We start from the raw sequence: 22,162 nt of genomic DNA, 5'->3' as shown, positions 1-22,162 counted from the left end.
AAACACACATGGAAGTTCTCTGCTTAATTAATCTGTTATTGTTGGTTTTTTCAATTATAATACAATTTATGTCTTGTACCTGAAACATGTGTCTCAAATGTTACAATATAGCCTATAAGACTAACTGTCAACTTTTTGATTATTCTTTTTTTAAATTTGTACGCCAAAGAGGAATTCCATGTTTGAAAAGGTTTATGACATGGGGGTTCAAAGTTATTTTACCGTAACTTATCTCAGACTAAACAATGTAGACCTTTCCTTGTGAAACCACTCAAACCAACACTACAGCTGTCCTGTCTGTGCAGTAATATCTACTCAGCTTGGTATATATTAATTAGCTTAATAGGATTACTCATAGCCTACATTTAGTAACTTATATTTCGGATCCTAACTAATATGCCTTTGTGACTTGAAACATAGATACATCTTCTAAATGCAGAACTCGGTGTCAAAACAAAACTAATGTTTAGTATCCCCTGGATTTCAACTAGAACCATCAGTAGTACTTCTTCTGTGACTGTTTTGGGTCCAAGGTTTGCTTGGGGACCTTGCGTCAGGTAACGCGTTCCGCCTTCCCCCTGCCTCTACAGTTGATCCATGAGCTCGGGCTGTAGGGCAGGGACGGCTTCTCTCAACTTGAGTTCCCTGCCTCGGAAATGAGTGCACTGATCTGACAGCTGTTCCAAGAGTTTCTTCCTCCATGCAACAAATCTGTGCAGCGCTATTATGAAGGAGTCCATGTCTGTCAAAGGCAGGAGGTCGATATGCACCTGCCGGATCATGCATTTGAATATTATGCCCCACCTTGGCTGTCTACGATGACCCATCGTCACCTGGGCTGAAGCAGTCTACCTGAGGAGTATAAGGTTTTCTTTGTGGAGGCAGACTCTGGCTTGGCCAGGACTGCCATTTTTGGAACCATTTACAGCAGTTAATGCACTCCCTTTGGCCCAGCAAACTGCTTCCCTACCATGCAGGATCCAGTATTTCCTGCGGGCTTCTGCGACTACCCGCTGGGGTCCTGGGTTCTGTAACTACTTCCTGCAGTTTGGAACAGTGAAGGCCCCAAGTGGTGGAAAGCATAGCTAGCTTCCTTTTCCTCACCGCTCACATCAATCTAATGTTTGCGCGCAGCTTCTATAAGTGACGGCACAGCACAGGCGCTACCTAAAAGAGCTGAACTGAACTGAAGTGATAAAGTCTCTTGTCTGGTCGCAGCAAAGGTCACACGGTTGTAAAGCAGCCACTGATTTACTGCTTCAGTTTCAGGATAACCGGAAATTTAAAGATGTTGAATTGAACATATGATGGGAGGATTAAACGTAGGATGGATCAAGGGGGGAGGAGCAAATATCCTTCAGGACTTGATTTGTTGCTAGAATTGGTTATCACTCAACTTATCCGCTGAGTGATAGGGTGCTGTGGATCCAACAGCACAGGATGTATTTACTCAAGCTCTAGCTAGTAACTGCGACGTTGCCGTCCTCCTATGCGGATAAGCCGTGTGGCTCTGTCAAACTCGTATGCCAGTCCGTAGGAGACTGCTAAACTCAAATTGCTTGATGTCATTCAGGTGATCTTCGGGACAAATCAGTCCTTCCATACCTGCTGTAGGTGCTCGTCTCGGCTTCCTGATAGTCAGCCGTTGGTGGTGGCCTACTGGCGTGCAGCCTGCTTTTTGTACAACGTACCCGTGATGTGTGGGATCTAGAATTGATGGCTGTTGGTTTGGCATCTGTAGTCATGAGTAAGCAGTAAGAGTGTTGCTTTTATCAACTCTTCACTGTTAAGGTGAAAGGCTGATGGAGTATCTGGGCACTAGGCTCCTCTGCCGTTGAGGAGTCGGCGTCTTGGTACCAGCGGCTCTGCAGACAAAGGTCAGACAACTTCTTACCCGGCGCAATGTCTTCAACTGGGTTTCTAGCAAATCCACATAGTGCCAGTTTTTAGTTTTTCAATGTGTCTTATCAGTTCCTGGATCTCCACCAACCTTGTGCCCAAAAACACCTTGAGCTGGCCAGAGTGGGAACAGAGTCTTTCCCACAAGGTGACTTGGTGGATGTTGAGTGTGAGTAAGCATGAGCAAGGTGGCTAGCTGTGCTCCTGTCAGTGCAGCAGTTCAGGCAATGGATAGTCTGTTTATTCTTTGGGCCTATCTGTGATCCTACCATCAGGAGGGCGACCTCGACCTGGCCCCAGTAATCTTGGGTTTCTAGTTTGGCCACCAAGCCCTAGGCCCGTTCTGAGGCCAAAGGGAGATGTCCGTCTAAAACGTGGAGGAGACAGAGGAGTGGAGGATTAATAATGAGAGGATTTCCAGCCATAAATGGACACATCACAGCATCATGTTTAAGGCTTATAGCTGTGCGGCGTAAACTTCACCACTATATATTTCATTCTCCTTAGAGAATGAGGAGAATAAAAGAGGAGAATAAAAGAGGGGCTGCAGTTTTCTGCATAAAAAGCACTACATACAGGGCTTTGGATCTACATTGAGTAACAAAAACACCTTGAAAGCTGTTTAGAACTTAAATGAACCACAGCTCCCCTGTTTAGTTGTATAACTTTGTTAGGAGGCCAGTCAATGTGGCGGATATATGAACATGACATGGCTGTGTGCAGACTTCACTGCACCACGGCGACTATGACTCCCGCTGTAGCATTGGTGCGCTGATGTGAGGTCTCTGGCGCAAGAGCATTAGCTCCACAACTCAACTTAATACAGCTCCCAGACAATTCTAACCTTAATAAACCTATGTACTGTATGTATATCTGTATTCAACTACGTTAAAAGGCAAATTCCAAAAACAAGGATCTAGCTGAAGCAGTTAAGCAACTAATGCAGCAGTATTACATTCCGAGTCACCCTTTGGTCTTCTGCTTGGCTGTGCATCGAGAAACCGGCACCACGAAACAACACAACTCAAGCACTCAGGGACACAGGGACCAGATGATGCTGTAGTAATTTTTTTAAATAACTGTATTCAGTTTTCGAAATAGCCTTTTTAATGTTTTTTGTTCTAGATTGGCACACATTAATAGATTATTGTTTGAATAATCGTGAGGCTTTATTGATTTTTGGAGTTAATGCCCTGACAGTGCTAATGCTAACTGGTAGTGGATACGTCCAGGGGGATCCCTCAAACCAATCAACAGACGGGCGGTCTTACTGCTCTTGTCTAACTCCGGGGACATCACAAAAGGCAGAAAATCCCAAATCCTGAACTAACCATTTAAAGTATCAGCGGTTTTTAATGGGCGTAGCGGTTACAAAATACAATAAATTGTCTATGAGTGTAACTGAAGTCTAAGTGAGGGTGTGTGTGTTGCTGTTCTGATGGAGTTTTTTTGTCTCCCCAGAGTGCAGGGGCCTCTGGGACGATGTGAGCTGCTGGCCCCATGCGGTGGAGGGGGAGGTGGTGTCTGTCCCCTGCCCAACCTTCCTGCAAACCACAGGTCAGTCAAGGAGCTGTCACACCTTTATACAAGCTCTACATAATGTCTGGTGGCTAGTGTTTCAGTCCCACTGTAAAGGTGCTTGCACATCGCCAAGCGGCAACAGCCCTTATAACCGCCTCGCTGCCGGAGGGTTCTGCGCCTGGCCCTTCACTAGTGTGAAGGGCCAGGCGTTTTCAAAGTGGCGGCTACCGCCGAAAGTTTCAACATGGGGAAAGCTGAGCGGTAGGGCAAAATTTGGAATTTTGGACATAGGTCCTGATTCCCAAGTTAGCCTTGGTGTTCTTTATCATTGGAGACAGTTTAACACATTTCATTCAGTCATTCTAGTTGCAGAGTTCGCTCGTGCTAGGCTAACGCATGGCAACGGGCAATACTAGCCTGATAATAAAACTGTCTTACCCACTCCACAGTACACCCAAGGCAAATCAATTATAACGCCAGACTATAGATGTAAATGTCTGTGTTGATAGAATAATGTTAGAAATAAAACCAACCTTGCATTGCATTACATTTTGAGGGACTTGCTGTGTCTCAGCAGCAGTGTTATATATTCCTGGTAGTTGGTAGGGCTGGGCGATAAACAGATTTTATCGATTGAGTGTGTAGCTCACCTCGACTTGTTTAAATGAAAATTGGTTTTCTCTTCAACATCCGCCAGCGCTTCCCTCTCCCGTAGTTCGGAATGGGCTCAGCCCTCCCCCCGCACAGAGTGCATTTACCAAAGTGATACACAAACATGGCAGCGAGCCGGGAAGAATATGTTCCTAAGAAAGGCACAGTGTCATCCGTTATTTGAAATTGGTTTGCGTTCGCGAGGTCAGATTTAGACCAGCCTGCACCCTGCTGCAAAGTCTGTTCGAAGTCTATTGCTAGCAAAGGCAGCAGTATGACGAATTTACTGCAGCACCTCAGGCAAAAACATCCCGCCGTAGGTGAGAAATGTTGCGCGCAGCGGAATGAGAGAGACCGCGGCACCACAAGCACCACACGCACAGCCACTAAAATACAGACCACCGTCACACAAACCTTTGCCAACTGCATCCCATAGGAATTTAATTTTCCCCGCTGAAAAGCCAAAACTGATGCGATCGCTACGTATATAGCAAAGGATATGGTCCCAATGTATGCAGTGGAAAAGCCAGGCTTCATCAATATGCTAAAAAAAAAATTCTCAGACGTTGCCTTGCCCCAACTATATACATACGTAATACCATGAGGCAACGGATCGCAAAGGAGTTGGAAGAGGTGTCCTTTTATTCTGCCACCACAGATTTATGGTGAAGTCGGACTATGCTACTGTGCACTATATCAATAACAATTGGACTCTGCGAAGCGTCTGCCTTCAAACGGCATACTTTCCAGAGGACCACACAGGTGAGATAATAGCCCAGGGGCTAAGAGATGCCCTAAATTCATGGTACCTTGTTGAAAACCGACTCATTTGCATGACTACTGATAGCGGCAGCAACATGATCAAAGCTCTGAAGGACAATGCGTGGCCCAACCTCCAGTGCTTTGGACACAGATTGCACAATGCTATCGGTAAGTTTAAATAATGGCTACGAATCCAGTGATATTTTTTCCATTCTCAAGACAATTAATGCATCATGTAATTAATACATTATATCAAGCCAATATTTTGACAAAATGTTGTACATGCTGTGTGTGTGTGTGTGTGTGTGTGTGTGTGTGTGTGTGTGTGTGTGTGTGTGTGTGTGTGTGTGTGTGTGTGCGCCCTTTGTGCAAGTACATTCATACTTTTCAGAAATTGTAGCAAGACAACAAGTTTGTGAATGCAGTGGTTAGTTCGTGCTATCGTGGTATGCAAAAAGGCTGTCTCTGCCTTTTCTTACAGCTGGAAAAAAAGAAGAGACGACTGAAGTACAGGCAGAGCTTGGTCTACCCACTCATCAGCTGATAAGAGTCCCCGACCAGATGGGGTTCACGCCAAAGAATGATAGAGAGATTTCTCGAACAAGAGAAGGCTCTAGTCCGTGTCCTGGGTTCGGACAAGAAAAGTCGCCATCTTGTGCCCACTTGGCAAGATCTGGATGTGTTGGAGTCGATAAATAAAACAGTTAAATCCCTCCAAGAATTCACTGATGCACTCTCCGGGGAGTCTTATGCCAGTGTTTCCTACATTAAACCAGTGGTCCATCTGTTCCAAACCAGTCTCCTACAGCCAGAGGAAGACACAGAGCTCACGAAAACAATAAAAGGAAATATCATGCAGTACCGTGACGACAAATACAGCGACCCTGCAAAAGATTAAATCTTGGACACTGTGCTCACTGGTTGACCCAAGGTTCCGCACACCTACATTGACCCAGACAATGTGGAACAGGTCAAAAAAAGAGCTGTTGCTGAGCTGATGTCTCCTGCCAACAACTGTACACCACAGCAGCCTTGCACGGCTCTACAGGTGCGCCAAGAAGATGCACAGCCTCCACCCAAGAAGAAGACAACTTTAGCAGCCTTCTTCAAAATGCAGTGTCATCTCCCAACCAGTCAGAGGAAGAAAAGATAGAGACTGAGCTGAAATCCTACTTATTGACCCCTGACGTAGACCCAGACACCAATCCTCTTGAGGGGTGGAAGCGCCACCAACCGAATTTTCCTAGGCTAAGTGGCCTGGCAAAAGAATACCTCTCAATCCCAGCAACAAGTGCACCCTCAAAGAGGGTTTTCAGTGTATGGGGTGCATTGTTACATGCCACCGGGCATTTTCTAAAGCCAGAGGTCGTAGACAGGCTTGTCCTCCTGGCTAAAAATGTTTAAAGAAGCGCATGTTCAAACTTAAAAAATCAACTTATGCTCTCATGCACTGATTTAATTTGAATGTTATGTTGGTACTTTATCAGAACTACCTCTGATCATTATTAATATTTTAGGTTTACAGAAATATTTTATTTTATATTTTATATTTTTTACATTTTATGTTATGTTACATGTTACACTGTTTACAACGGCAGGGCCTGCCATAACGCCTTTTTGGCTAGTTGTTCTTCAATGCACTTAAACCCCAAGGGGGGAAATCAAAATAATAAAAGGAAATTTAAATTTAAATCGGAAATCAGAATTTTGTGAAAAAAATAGCCTAGTAGTAGGCTACCGCAGCGGCTGACTGATAGGCTACTTATGCCGCTTTTCCACTGCATGGTACCAGCTCGACACGACTCGACTCAGCTCGCATTTTTTGCGTTTCCACCGCGAAAACATGGTATCTGGTACCTGAAGTGGCTGCTTTTTCTAGTACCGCCTCGCTCTAGGTTCCAAGCGAGCTGAGCCGATGCTAAAAGGTGACGTCGGCAGACGGCCGGCCACTGATTGGCCAGAGAGTGTGTTACCATGCTGGTAACAGCCATAGCAGCGCCGCAGCTAACATATTCCACTTCTTCAACATGTCAGCTAATAATACGAACACGAATACCATTGCATCGATGTTCTCCATTGTTGTTATGTGGGTTCTGTCCATGTGTGGGTTACGTAGGTGTTGTTTGCGTCGCGTACAAAATTACGTCACGGCCCTTTCGCGCAGCCGACCCCGCCCACGTCCCGGAGGTACTATTTGCGGTGGAAATAAGGACCCGCGCTGCTACCGTGTCGAGTCGTGTCGAGTCGTGTCGTGTCGAGTCGAGCTACATGTGCGGTGGAAAAGCGGCATTAGATTAAATTCCGCTGCTGCTGAGAAAGTAGTCCCTCAAAATGCGATGATTCATGCGATGCAAGGTTAGTTTTATTTCTAACATTATTCTGTCAACACAGACATTTACATCTATGGTCTGGCGTTATAATTGATTTACCTCGGGTGTACTGTGGAGTGGGTGGTGGGTAAGACTGTTTTATTAGCAGGCTAGTATTGCCCGTTGCTGTGCGCTAGCCTAGCATGAGCGAACTCTGCAACTAGAAGGACTGAATGAAATGTGTTGAAAACGGTCTCCAATGATAAAGAACACCATTGCTAACTTGGGAATCAGGCCCTATGTCCAAAATTCTGAACTACCCCTTTAACTGTGTTTGATTACTAATGCCTGACTCAGTCCCGTTGTATATCACTATTACTCTGATCACTTAGTATTGTCTAGCTCTAGCGTATCAATCTCACTGTAATACTTTGTTTATACTGGCTTTTTAGTTTATACAGGCTCAGTCCCACTGTAATATCGGTATTTCTCTGTTTGACAGTCGATGCCTATGGCTCAGTAACACTTGAATACTGTGATTGATGAGCAATGCCTACTCTAGTGTTACAGACCAACTGTTATTCCTATGCTCAACTAGTAATGCCTGGCTTTAGTTAAAGTCAACCTAATCTCTGCCATTGGTGTAGCTGTAGATTCATGCTCCATTAGTAGTATCTTTATCCGGGATACACGGCATGTTGGTGGTTTGTTTACTGAAAGCATGTCTGTGTGTGCGTGTGTGTGTCTGGGTGTGTGTGTGTGTGTGTGTGTGTGTGTGTGTGTGTGTGTGTGTGTGTGTGTGTGTGTGTGTGTGTGTGTGTGTGTGTGTATGAGTGTGTATGTTTGTGTCTTGCTGTCTCTCTTTTGCTCTCTCTCCATGTCTCTCTCTCAGGGAGAGTTTATAAGAACTGTACGGAGTCCGGCTGGAGTGAATCCTACCCCCCCCACGAGATAGCGTGTGACTACGGCTTCAATGGAAGCTTCTCTATCGAGGTGAGCCGCATTCTACTCCTACAACCGCTTTAACTACTACTGTTTCTACTAATACTACTATTCTGCCCCCGCTTCTTTGTGTGTGTGGCACGAACTAGCCTGGTACATCAGCTCGGCAGATAGCTAACAGTTTTCCCTCATAAGGAATGAAGCAGCTTGTTTCCTTTCCAAACTTTACTTAGGAAGCACTGTAAAACTGGACAGATACAAAATACATCTTTCAGTATCTCATACAGACGTTGTTCAAGAACAATATTCATATATTGTCTGTTTAAAACGTTTCATAACAAACATTAACACATGCGTTAGCTTAGGGCTAACGTCTATTGGAAATTACATTAAGATGCTCGCGATTCGCATAAAGGATCAAAGTATACATTCTGAACAAACTTAATTACATGTCAAGATAACTGTATGACATGTACTTACAGGCAAACGTGTTTTCTGGCCAACCAATACAAAAGAGAAAAATACGTGACTGTTGCTTCACCATGCATCGTCGAACTACGGCAAGACTGCTAGTACAAAAACATTGCGTTAAAAGTTGACCACTAGGGGTCTCCCTTTCACCAAATAAACATCAGAACAGCACACTCCCCGCTTGTTATAATGCGTTATGACACTATTCCCCTTTTACAAGTAGAACAACTTCAGAGACTGGTCTAGAATATACCCGTTGAGTACCCTGTCTGACCACCCTCACATCTACTTTGCAAACTTTAGAGTCTTTGCTGGGAATGGCATTCAACACCACTCCGACAGGCCATTCATTCCTCTTGCCCTGTGCATCCTTGAGCAGCACAACATCTCCTTCGCTCAGGTTTGGCTTGTCTATGTGCCACTTTCTCCTTGGCTGGAGTGACACCAAGTACTCTTGACGCCAGCGTTTCCAGAATGCGTCGGCCAACGCCTGTACCTGCTTCCACTGCTTGATGTATAAGTCTTTAAGGTCGTACTCTCCAGTGGGTGGCAGCACTGGGTTGACTTTCTGTGTTAGCAGCATGGCAGGTGTAAGGACTGTAGGCATGTCTGGATCAGATGACACTGGAACAAGGGGTCTGCCGTTCATAATGGCCATGACTTCAGACATGAGTGTGACCAAAACTTCATGAGACAGACGGGCAGTGTTTGTCTTTAAAAGCAGTGCATCCAGTATTCTGCGGGCAATGCCTATCATCCGTTCCCACACTCCACCCATATGGGAAGAGTGTGGAGGGTTAAAGGTCCAGGTGCTGCTTTGGTCTTCAAGGTAAGTAGTCAGTTCATGGTCACCAGATTTGATCTGCAGTTCCTTGCATGCGCCTATGAAGTTTGTTCCTCTGTCAGAACGGAACCGGCGGACAGGGCCACGGACAGCTGTGAATCTCCTTAGTGCATTAACAAAGCTTGAGGAGGACAGAGACTCTAGCACTTCGATATGTACTGCTCTTGTGACCATGCAAGTAAAGATGACAAGTAAAGTTTATTTTCTGCTATGCCACCTCGCGTGCGCCTTGTGCTTATGGTCCATGGACCGAACACATCAACACCTACATTTGTACATTTGGGGCCTGGGTCAAGTGATTGAAAGTCCCTCAGTTTCCTCAGAAGACTGGACTTTGGGACAACTTCACCTCTGGAAAGGCATTTCATCTCCTCAGCAAACACATCGTGTTGAGCATTTCTGATGATTATTAGTTTTGCTTGTGTCATCTCATTCGTATTGTTGATTGAGTCCTTTGTGTAGGACCTGGCCTTGTGTATGAGCTTGGTAACGGCTCGACTGAGTGACTTCCAGCTGGAGAAGCGTTCAAATCGGTTTGACCCCAGCTGACATTCAAAGGCCTTGGTTATGAAGGCTTGGACCTGTGGACGTATGTCTATGTCCGCTTCAGGGTCAATTAGCTCTAATGCCTCTGGCTGTGGGGTGTCTTTGGCTAAGAAAGCTGGACCTTTGAGCCAGTTTGTGTCTTTCAACATGGCTGCTGGCAGTGAACGAGTTCCATGGTCTGCAGGGTTGTATTCAGTGCTGACAAAGTGCCACTGTTCAGGGCTTGTGGACTTCCTGATGCGAGTGACTCTGTTGGTTACACATACATAAAATCGTCTGTTATCGTTGTTGATGTAGCCCAATACGATTCGGCTGTCTGTGTAGAATGTGACCTTGTGGATGTCTGTGTCGAGTTCTTCTGTGATTAACTCCGCCATTTCAACAGCCAAGACAGCACCACAAAGTTCGAGCCGTGGTACAGTGTGTGGAGGATGAGGTGCCAGCTTTGACTTGCCCATGACGAATCCAATGTGAGTTTGTCCATTTCCATCTGTTGCTTTAAGATAGGCCACTGCTGATATGGCCATAGTGGAAGCATCAGAGAAGACACAGAGTTCTCTATGTTTGGTGGAGCACAAAGAAACAGGCACATAGGTTCTTTCAATCTGAAGCTGCTCAAGCTCACGGAGTGAGTCGGTCCACATTTTCCACTGTTTCTCTTTTAGCGCTGGCAGGGGAGCATCCCATTCAGCTTGTTCGGCAGACAGCTCCCTGACTAAGGCCTTTCCTTGAATTGTGACAGGTGCCACGTAGCCCAGGGGGTCATAAAGCCCATTTGCAGTAGACAGGATTCCCCTTCTAGTAAATGTCTTCTTCTCTCTGGATACGCGGAAAGTGAATGTGTCTGACTGCAAGTTCCAGGTGAGTCCCAAGCTGCGCTGCAGTGGCAAGGGGTCAGCAGTTAGCTCCAGATCCACTAAGTTTTTGGCCCGCTCCTCAGGCGGAAAGGCATCCATCACAGTGCGGCTGTTAGAGGCTATTTTGTGTAGCTTAATGCTTGACTCTGCTAACATTTATTTTGTACTTTGCAGGACGGCAATGGCCTTTTCGTCAGTGGGGAATGAGGATAGCCCATCATCAACATTTTCTCATGACAAACTGTCTGGCTTCGCTGCCGTGTTCCTTTTCTCCATGCAGGGATGCTTTTCTCGGGCTGTAGATGGCTACCGCAGGGGAAGGAGAGTTGCCGAAAACATGTACCTTCATCCGGTACTCAGTGATGTGTGTGGTTGGGTTGTTATCTTCAAACCACAAAAATCTCTTTCTCTCTCACTCTTTCTGGACAATGAAGCAGTAGAACATCTGTTGCACATCGGTTGTTACTGCTACAGGCTCTCTGCGGAAGCGCATCAGGACCCCCAGTAAGGTGTTGTTCATGTCAGGCCCACTGAGAAGGACGTCATTGAGGGAGGTACCTTCGTGCTTCGCACTGGAATCAAACACTACCCGTATCTGGTCCTTTTTCTGTGGGTGATAAACACTGAATATTGCTAGGTACCAGCACTCTTGTTGAGGCCTCAGCTCTGGAGCAGGCTCTGCTTGGTCTGCGTCAAACATGGCTTGCATGAAGTTGAAGAAGTGTTCTTTCATGGCACTTTTCTTCACCAGCATGCGAAGGAGGGAGGCGAGACGGTTGACAGCATGCTTTCTGTTGTTGGGCAGACGCGGCCTATTTGGCCTGAATGGCAGCGGTGCTACCCAGCAGTTTGCGTTGTTCATGTAGACTTCCTTATCCATGAGGTCAAGAAACAACACATCTTCGATGGACAGGCCAACTTGGTCGTCACGCTGTGTTCTTTGAAACACGTTTCTGCCCAGGCTGTCTATTTCTTTGGTTGCAGGAGACACGCATGGAGAGGTCTGAGGTGGCACAGCACTGTCAATCTTCTCTCTGACTGTTAAGCTGCTGCATGGGCTGAGGAGGGAGTGGCGCCCGCTTATCAGCACACTGGTTCTGAAGATGCTGACAGTGGTGGGTTTGTGTGCTCTTCCCAGACACACATCTCCGATTATCACCCATCCCAGGTCGAGTCGTTGGGCAAACGGTGCTTTGTGTGGCCCGTTACATTGTTCTCGCACTTTGTGCACCTGAATTAGGTCTCTTCCGAGGAGAAGAAGGAAGGAAGATTCTGGATCCAGGACTGGGATTTTGTCTGCCAAGTGTTTGAGGTGAAGATAATGTCTGGCTGCGTCTGGTGACGGTATTTCAGACCTGTCGTCTGGCAGCATGTCACACTCAATCAGCGTAGGCAAGGGAATGTGGATGTTGCCGTCTAATGACTCCACCATGAAGTTGCTTGCTCGCCGTCCGGCCGTATCCACCACTCCTGAGCACGTCTTCAAAGTGTATTGTTTTCCTGTGCCTTGAATTCCAAAGTGTTCAGAGAATCCTGTTCTGCCTAGCGACTTGTTGCTCTGCTCATCAAGAACAATGTAGGTCTTCATGGCTAGGTGTCTTTGACCTGCAGGATACACTAATGCAAGACAGATTTTGGAGCATGATTTTGAAGTGTTCACACTTCCACAGATTTCCGTGCATTTCGACATCACAGACGGAATGGCTTCCAGCGTCTGCCGCTCCCCGCTGTGATCCACGGTACTCACATGGGCCTCGGTTTTCCATGGAGCGGGACCTGGATGTAGCGCTGCTGGGTGACTGTCGCTGTTGCACTCCTGGCACAGCACAGGCTTCCCACAGTCCTTAGCAACATGAGTGGACGACGCACAACATTTGAAACAGATGTGTTTCTCCTTCAGTTACGCTTTTCTTTCTTCCACAGTTTTGTTTCTCAATGGATGAGGCTTGTTATGTAGTGGACACTGTTTGTCTGGGTCATCATGTTTCCTGACTGCTGTGTTGTTATCGTCGCCACTTGTTGAGATTTCAGTCCTACTCACAGCAACTGATGTTCTCGTGTGATGACTGGACGGCTGAAAAACACTATTTTCTGACTTTGTTGCACGCCATGCTTCTGTTATGCTAGCAAAGCTAGGATTGTTGCGTGTTTTTGCTTGTTCACAGACAAAGTTGACAAAGACTGAAAAAGGAGGATATGGTACTCTGTGCTGATCCTTGTAACGTGATCCTACAGTAATCCACCTCTCTTGCAGGTTGGACGGGAGTTTCTGGACTATTGGGTTTACTCCACGGGAGGTGTTGAGGTATGCGAGACCAGGTAGGTATCCATCTGCCCTGGCTGCTTCAAGTTCCATGAGAATATCTCCCAGTTCTCTTAGCTTGTGGTTTTCTTTGGCTGAGATTTTAGGAAATTCTTCAACTTTTCCTAGAAGAGCGTTTTCAATCACCTCTGGTGAGCCATAAACAACTTCCAGTCTTTGCCATAACATCCTGAGGCCTGAAGGTGGATTGTGAATGTGCACCGCTCTGATTCTTTTAGCTTGCTCAGACGACGAAGGTCCCAGCCATTTGCACAGCAGATCAAGCTCCTCTCTGGGAGAGAGTTTTAGGTCGTCGGTAGAGCTGTTGAAAGATGCCTTCCAGGCCCAGTAGTTCTCTGCCTTGTCCTCAAACTTCAGCAGGCCCAAACTCACCAGCTCACGTCGCATCAGGTACCTCCCTAGGTCTGTTGCAGCCACAGCGCTGGAGGGAATGACTGTGTGTGGTAAGGCTGGGAAGGTTGGAAATCATCACTGGTTGGTTTCAGGTTGTAGGAGAGCCCTCTGTAGCTGTATGATTTTTTCTGTGCAGTGCTGGTTGCCTGATTTGGGATCCAGGTGTCTTCTCCTGTGAGTGTGTGGGGTTGAGGCAGCTCCATAAATTCATGGTCACTGCTTTCACTCAGATGTGCATGGCCCTGGTTTTCACATTTGTTTGCTTCACCGCTGTCCATGGTAGGCTGGCGCTCTGGTGAATGTGAAGTTTTCTGTGGCTTTGCATCCGATGGTGAGACTGTGACTGTATTTACCATGCAGGCTGCTTTTTCACCCTGATAGGACTGGTGACCTGGATTTGTAACAGGAGTCTGCATTTCAGCATTTGTATTGTACATTTCGACTTGGGTTAGAGGTTCTGTGTTTTCATTTGCTCTCATTTTAATTGGGCTTGACAGTTCATAATCATATTCTTCAGCGGCTGCTTCTAAGATTAAAGCTTCAGCGTTAGCAGCCGCCGCTGCCTTTTCTAATTTCAGTTCATGCAGACTGGCGTTTAGAATGGCTTGCTGTTTTAGTAGCTCTGCCTCCTGTCGAGCACATGCGAACTCAGCACGTGCGGCTTCTGCTTTAGCCCGTGCTTTCACTGCCATAGAATTAGCTACAGATTGTCTGCTGGTTCTGGAGCAGTTGGATACGAGTAATCTTGTTTCTAGTTCATCACAATCCTCTTCTTTTCTTCTTAGTGACATGGTGATTGTGTTAGATGGTATTTTACCTGCAGATAGGACGAACGCTGGCCGTTGGAAGAGCTGCCTTTTTACTATTCTGCCCCCGCTTCTTTGTGTGTGTGGCGCGAACTAGCATGGTACATCAGCTCGGCAGATAGCTAACAGTTTTCCCTCATAAAGAATGAAGCAGCTTGTTTCCTTTCCAAACTTTACTTAGGAAGCACTGTAAAACTGGACAGATACAAAATACATCTTTCAGTATCTCATACAGACGTTGTTCAAGAACAATATTCATATATTGTCTGTTTAAAACGTTTCATAACAAACATTAACACATGCGTTAGCTTAGGGCTAACGTCTATTGGAAATTACATTAAGATGCCCGCGATTCGCATAAAGGATCAAAATATACATTCTGAACGAACTTAATTCCATGTCAAGATAACTGTATGACCATGCATCGTCGAACTACAGCAAGACTGCTAGTACAAAAACATTGCGTTAAAAGTTGACCACTAGGGGTCTCCCTTTCACCAAATAAACATCAGAACAGCACAACTACTAAACATAGTACTACTAGTGCTCAAACCTTTACAGAGATGACATGGAAACAGTTTTAAAGGTAGAAGTTTAGGTATCTTACAACTAGCTCAAGTGACAAATCAATTCCTTAAAGGTTCCACGACATGAAAATCTCACTTTATAAGGTTTTCTAACATAAATATGAGTTCCCCTTAGCCTGCCTATGGTCCCCCAGTGGCTAAAACTTGCGTTTGGTGTAAAACGAGGACTAGCTGTTTGGAATGTCTTTACGTATGTCGTCACTAAGCATCTAAGCTCCTCCCCTTACTCTGCCTGGCCCGCCCAGAGACGTTGGCCCGCCAATGAGACACGATCGTGCGAGCGCCACATGTGTGTGTGTGTGTGAATACACACACTGTAACTTGTGTTGCTTGTCGGTTCTTTGACGTCTCTTGTATTTCCACAACGAGATTGTAGTGGGGGTTATCTGAGCCATGGTTGAGAAGGAATTGGGGGTAAGGAACTTTGGCTTTGACTCGCTGAAGTACATGAACTGCGACAATCCGCCGGTTGCCACGAGGCACCATCGCCGCGAAGCACCACCGCCCGGCAGCGGGCAGCCGGCAGCAGGCAGCGAGCGGTTCAGTCTACTTCAGATTGATGTGAAAGTGGAAGAACCAGAGACGTTGCAGAACCCGACAAAGTCGTTTGTGATTCATAATATCGTCTGGAGGCGCACACTGCTTTTGGCCGTGATAATATGCATTATATGATATAGATTTCTATGTATTATATGATATTATTTAGACATAGAGCTCCAGGACTGTAACGCAAGTGTTGTACACTTCCTTGTTATTTGGATAGCCGTTCTGCTTTTGGTGTTATGGCGCATAACACGTCGGACTCTCGTCTCTGGTATTTCTACAACTAGACTAATGGGGGTTATCTCAGCCAAGGTTGAGAATGAATTGGGGGGAAGGAACTTTGGCTTTGACTCCCTCAAGAACATGAACCACGACATGGAGGAGAAAGAGATTGTTGGCGGCGAATGTCTCCCGCTTGAGCCCCGCTTCCCACTGCCGAGGGACCACCGCCTCCGACGGTGGTCCCTAAGCGCTGCCCGGCAACAATCCATTTCTCCTCCTTGTCACGGTTCAGTCTACTTCACATAAAGGTAAGGTAAGGTAAGGTAACTTTATTTGTACCCGAGGGTAGATTTGGTTGCAGGTAGAAAGAAAGAATTGGCTGCTTACACACACACGCAGACAACATTAACATCATCGAAAGACAGAGACATAAAAGTGACAACAGTGTTCCAGACATAGGAACATGGATAAAAAGCATACAAAAGGGTATTACTATCAAAAGATAAGTCAGAATAAATAAATAAATAAAAAGATGAAGAAGGCCAAACAATCCATAGGTTAATAAGTTAGTGTGTAGCTTAATTACTTACTTACTATTTAACGTTTTGACAGCTGAGGGAACAAAACTGCCTCTGTATCTCTTTGTTTTGCAGGCAGGCATTTTGTACCTATGGCCTGATGGGAGAAGTTGAAATTCACCATATAGTGGGTGGGATCCATCTTCTAAGATAGACCCAGCTAGTCTCTGTAGCTGCCTTGTATGCAGGGATTCTGGGTTCAGCTGTGGCTCTCCAATTAGCCTACTAGCCCACCTCATGATTTGGTTCAGGGAATTCTTATTTTTTAGGGATAGGTTACTAAACCAAGACACCAGGCTAAAGAATATGACAGATTCAATGAAGCAGCGGTAGATCATGGTTAGCATTTTACTGTCAATGTGAAACGATGAGAGTTTCCTCAGACAATACAAACGCTGATTCCCCTTTTTGTACACAGCTTCGCAGTTTGTCTCAGAGTTTAGCTTATTGTCGATGATGGTCCCAAGGTATTTATAGTTATCCACACACTCAACAGTCTGACCCTTTATGCTGGTGAGTTCCTTAGCACTGGGGAGTTTCCGGAAATCTATGTGCATGTCTTTAGTTTTTGAAATGTTCATGTGTAGAAAGGACCTATCGCACCAGTCTACAAAATCCTGAGCGACTGGGCCATGGCCTGTTTCATTCCCTTGTAGCAGGCTTACAATGACAGAATCATCTTGAATCATCAGAATCATCATTGATGTGGACGTGGAAGAACCAGGAACGTCGGAGAACCCAACGCGGTCGTTTGAGATTCATAATATCGTCTCACACAGCTTTTGGCCGCGATAATATATATTATATAATATAGATATCTATGTAGGCTATATGATAATATTTAGATATAGAGCTCCAGGACTCCCGTGTGTTCTAGAATATTTACAGAACACGGCTAAAGGCTGTTTGCGCCTCGCCATTGCGATACATCCACTGTAAACAGAGCGCATGGTACCGTGGCCACAAGCTGCTCAGGGCCACACCCCCACCCTACTCCTTGACCCGCCTCGCTCCTCCTTATTTGCATTATAGCTACAGACAACAAAACAGCTCATTTGGGGGAAGCTCAATGTGCGACTTGCTTGGAGTGGCTGTAACTCTGCACCACGGCTGAATTTCGGGAACGTCTTTGAATACTGTGTTAGTTGCCCACTAATACCTATATTAAAGAATACATAAAATAGCATGTCATGGGACCTTTAAGGATGATTGCTCCTGTGTGCCTGATCCCTCCTACCTTTAATCCTCCCTTCATATCCCGATGAACCTGGAAACGGGTCATTTCAACATCTTTATGTTTCTCATCATTCTGAAACTGAAGCAGCAAATCAGTGGCTGCTTCACGGCTGTGTGACGTGGCGTCACATATGTGGCGACCAGACAAGAGACTTCATCACTTCATTTCAGTTCAGCTCTGAGTGCTCTACTCTGCCCAGCCTAGCCCACTGGCTGTGACGTCGCTTACAGCAGCTGCGCGCAGCATTAGATTGATGTAAGCGGGGAGAACAATCCAGCTTACCATGCTAAGCACCACCTGGGGCCTTCACCTGTCCGGGCCTGTGTCGGGTCCATGTTGAAGTTGATGAGGAGGGTACAGTTAGATGGAGGACGGTTTGAGGTTGTGGTAGGGCTGAGCGATTAATCAAATTTTGATCGCGATTTCGATTTTAGCATCAAATGATCACAAAACTAATATAATCGAATTTTCGTTTTTTTTTTCATTAAATGTTTCATAGAAAGTGCAGCAGAACAGCTGGATACGTATCTGTACATTATTTCAGATTTGAATTTTTTTCTTTTTGACCATTTTCTGTATTTTTTGTTCTCCGTTACAAAGTGTTTTTTGGGAGAGACATGCTGAATAAGAATATCATGTTTTCAAACTCAAAAATAATTGTTTGAATAATTGTGATTTCAATATTGACCAAAATAATCGTGATTATGGTTTTCTCCATAATCGAGCAGCCCTTCTCAAAATCACCGATCACAAGACATCGTACAGGTCAGGACCCGAACTGTGTGAGAGAGAGCACAACATACCGTCAGTATTTATGCCCGGCTCTCTCATTATGCCATCCTGACTTATTTGGAGGGACTGTCGAGAGCCTGGACTAGTTTCTGGTTTTGTTACAAAGGTTTTCTATTGCACTGAAAGTAATTTGCCAAGCGGATGAGACGTTCAGTTGAGGACTTTATGTATTTATAAAGTGGTTGTCTACACATTGTTGATTTGAAACTTTACAGACACTTTTTTGAAGAGCATCTGCATCCTCTAGAGGATGTTTCAACTTGTCTACCCACCGGGAAAAGCTGACTAGCAGAGTTTGTGTCCGCTGTCAGGCTCAGCCAATCACAAGCTTAAAGATCGAGACCTCCAGCAAAATTATTGGTTGTTGAAGTGATTGCGAGTGAAACACCTCGTTCACCCAGATTTGAGTCTTCTATCAGACTTTAGAGTCAATTCATCCATTGTCTGATTTGTGACACTAGGTGTTAGGGGGAGATGGGTATGGGTTAGGAGTTAGGAGAAAAGGGGTCGGCTTAGGAATGAGGAGGAGAAGCGTTGGGTTAGGAGTAAGGGAGGAGAAGGGGGGGGGGGGGGGTAGGGGGAGAAGTGTACATCTTAAGATGGACGACCTCTGGTTATTCTCAGTCTGTTTTTCAACAGAGGCCCCTGTTGAGTGGCTTCCTGCTCTGAGGAGTGTACGCTAGATTTAGAGGATGCCTAAACAGGGTTGTGCTTTCGTCCTCCTTTCATTCTCTGTTTGTCTCGATACCACTCTCCATCTTGGGCTCTCTCTTGTTCTCTCTCCAATGAGGAAACCTTCCTCTCCCTCTCTGATGCATCGCTGGGTCCATTCGTCTCTCTTGCGCTACTTCTTATATTGTTGTCCCTCGGGGTCATAGTCACACTAACACAATTAAAACACTCCCTCCCTGGCAGGCCCTGATGCTACAGATAAACACAGACCAACACTGTGTCCTTCCCACACCATGCACAATATTTTTTATCAAGTGCAAACGTAAAAACAAGCACTGCTGCTAGTCTCTCCCCTCTCGGCATTCACCCTTGTGGTGTCCAAGACACACACACACACACACACACACACACACATACACACACACACACACACACATACACACACACACACACACACACACACACACACACACACACACACACACACACACACACACACACACACACACACACACATACAGACACACACTTGAGACAGGGTCGGCTGACAGTGGGGGGTGTTTGACCAGAAGGTTGTGGATTCATGTCCATCCATCTGAAGGCATTAGGACCCAAGGGAAACAGACATTGTACAGACATGTGTACTGTAGAGGCACTGGGCTGACGATGCAGTTGTGTGTTAACCGATGCTGTGTGTGTCCCTGCTCTGAATGAGAGGTTCTTAAGGCTGTGATTGGCTCTCCTGTCGTCCTCTCAGACGGCGGTGTCGCCGCGGTACTTCCTGTATGTCAGGATCATGTACTCCGTGGGCTATGCCGCTTCCCTCGTCTCCCTGGTCGTTGCCGTGACGATTCTCTGTCTCTTCAGGTCAGTTTGAACAACATTTGGGATATTTAAGAATGAAGCCTAAACAATATGTAAGGAGTCATTTTAAACGAACAATTCAAATAAATAAAAATTAACTATTCAATTATAAATATGTAGAAATTAGAGTTCTGCTGCAAAACTAATCCGTACCTAAACTTCAAAATTTCAAACATTATACTCAACTCAAGCATTCCTTATCTCTTACCTAAACGTAACATATGTATGTTTGTTTATTGTGCTTGTTTGTAAGGATATCAGTGTATCCAGTATTGTCATGTGTGGTGATATGTCCCCTTTCCCCTAAAGGAGACTTCACTGCACTCGTAACCTGGTCCACATCCAGCTCTTCCTCTCCTTCATCCTGCGTTCCACCCTCATCTTCGTCAGAGACCTGCTGCTCTTTACCTCCCAGGACCACTTCCACTGCGGCGTTTACCCGGTAACACCAACAATCTCATATCCCTAAAAGATCCCATATCAAGCTTAATTACATTAGTACTACCAGAAAAAGGGTTACATGCCTGTATGTGAAAAATGCCCCTTATTATTGACACACCGTTCATATCTGCAAAATTTGGATATGTATCATGTTGCTTTAAGGCCTCCTACCGAGTAGCCCAGTCTGCTGTGATTGGTCAGCACGCCCACTCTGTTGCAATGGTCGAACGCTAGTACGCATGTCTGCAAATTCACAGACGCGACTTCTGCACTTCAGCAGCGCCCACTGCACTGCAGTCTGACGTCACACTGATAGGGAAGTAAAGTTTGAGTTCAAAAGAGCTTTTTCAGGCACTTATTGAGGGGCGTACTCATGGGCACGAATACTCCTCCTCGCTGGGACTTCTATACATATGTTCTATAACAGTCTGTTCTATAACAGTATAACAGCAAAGAGGAAGTCAAAAAAGCATGATATAACCCCTTTTACTGCTTGAGTAAGATGAACAATATATCAATTACTATTAATTCATTCCGATTTTTATAATCATCTTGCTCTTCTTATTTCAACACTAAATCAGATTGTATGAAGAAACTGAGTACTAAAGATAATAGATATATTTGTACTCTAGTCATTATTTGGAAGATTACTTTAATATCTACTTGACTTATTAAAGTAACAACACTTTTACTTATGTACAGTTTTGGACAACTCTACCTGCCTCCTGAATATTTGTAGCAAAACAGTGCCTATATTCAAGTTATTTGTATATCTCATTGCACAGCAATTCTGTTCCTAGTGTTACTCTGGTTCTAGTTTCCTCTGTTGCCCCCCTCAGATAAGCTGTAAGATTGCCACAGCCCTCTCCAACTACAGCATCATGGCCAACTACAGCTGGCTGCTGGCCGAGGGACACTACCTGTACAGCCTGGTCAGCGTCTCGCTCTTCTCCCGCCGCAGACACCTGGGCTGGTACATCGCCCTCGGCTGGGGTAGGTTCCCTCACTAACACCAGCTAGTTTTCCCCTGTAGTGTGACAACTAGATGGACGGTACCGGTGTGTGTTCCCATGATGCATTGCTTTTCCCCCCAGATCCTTACTTTGACAGAAAGCACCCCAGACCTAAATGTAGAATTTCCATTTCTAACAAAGGGTCAACCTGATCAGAACTCATTCATCTATGATATAATCAAACCTAAACCTAAAGCTTTGAACTTCAAGAGCTAAATGTTACATTTTATTAGGCTGAGAGAGGTTAATGTACTGTACCGTTATGCTGGGCTACAGCGACCCGTTCAGAGAGGAATAAGAAAATGACAAGAACAACAAAGAAGAGATTAAATATGACGTTTTCTGATGAAGAATACGACAAAGCAATATCCAAATCATGAAATGGAAATGGATCTCAGTCTATCAGAAGTCCTTACATCTCTCGGACCTCTTAATCCCGCTAAACCCATGTATCTGAAACCAATATGGCTACCTGCGAACCATGCTCGAAAGTCCCGGTCTCTCTCTCTTTGAATCAGCCCATCCGAGTTGTTACTTCATGAGATGAGAACGCCTGGGAATGAGGGGAACACTTCAAGGGAAGTGAGGGCCAAAAGAGTTGCTTCTCCCTGCAATTTCTGCTTTTGATCGTCCTGATATCCTTCATTTGTAAATCCCTTCATCTCTTCCTAATATCTTCATGTTGTAACAGTAAAGCAAAGCTATAGATGTAGCATTTGATTCATGTCACTTCTAAATTATTTTAACTTTCAGTTAGAAACACTAACAGCCACCAATGTTATCTCGGAAGGCTTTACTGTTTATTTATTTACAGCATATTTTAGGGAAGTGAGCCATGCATCACTATCTCTACGGAACTGAGGTATCTTAATTCCATTGTTTAATCATA

The 22,162-nt window shown here is 45.3% G+C and overlaps 1 protein-coding gene across 2 annotated transcripts in view; it reads left to right on the top strand.

Annotated features, from left to right (window-relative positions):
* Nucleotides 1-22,162, top strand: part of sctr (secretin receptor) — a 31,262-nt gene that overhangs the window by 3,392 nt on the left and 5,708 nt on the right. For both annotated transcript variants that reach the window (XM_060039738.1, XM_060039739.1), the window contains exons 3-7: nt 3,361-3,456; nt 8,035-8,135; nt 19,713-19,822; nt 20,129-20,261; nt 21,100-21,253. In XM_060039738.1, coding sequence (XP_059895721.1) covers nt 3,361-3,456; nt 8,035-8,135; nt 19,713-19,822; nt 20,129-20,261; nt 21,100-21,253 — 594 coding nt within the window. The remainder of the gene's footprint in view (nt 1-3,360; nt 3,457-8,034; nt 8,136-19,712; nt 19,823-20,128; nt 20,262-21,099; nt 21,254-22,162) is intronic.

This window comes from Gadus macrocephalus, chromosome 20, assembly GCF_031168955.1.
Source record: "Gadus macrocephalus chromosome 20, ASM3116895v1".
Taxonomy (NCBI): Eukaryota; Metazoa; Chordata; class Actinopteri; order Gadiformes; family Gadidae; genus Gadus; species Gadus macrocephalus.
This window is presented reverse-complemented; position numbering and strand designations above follow the sequence as displayed.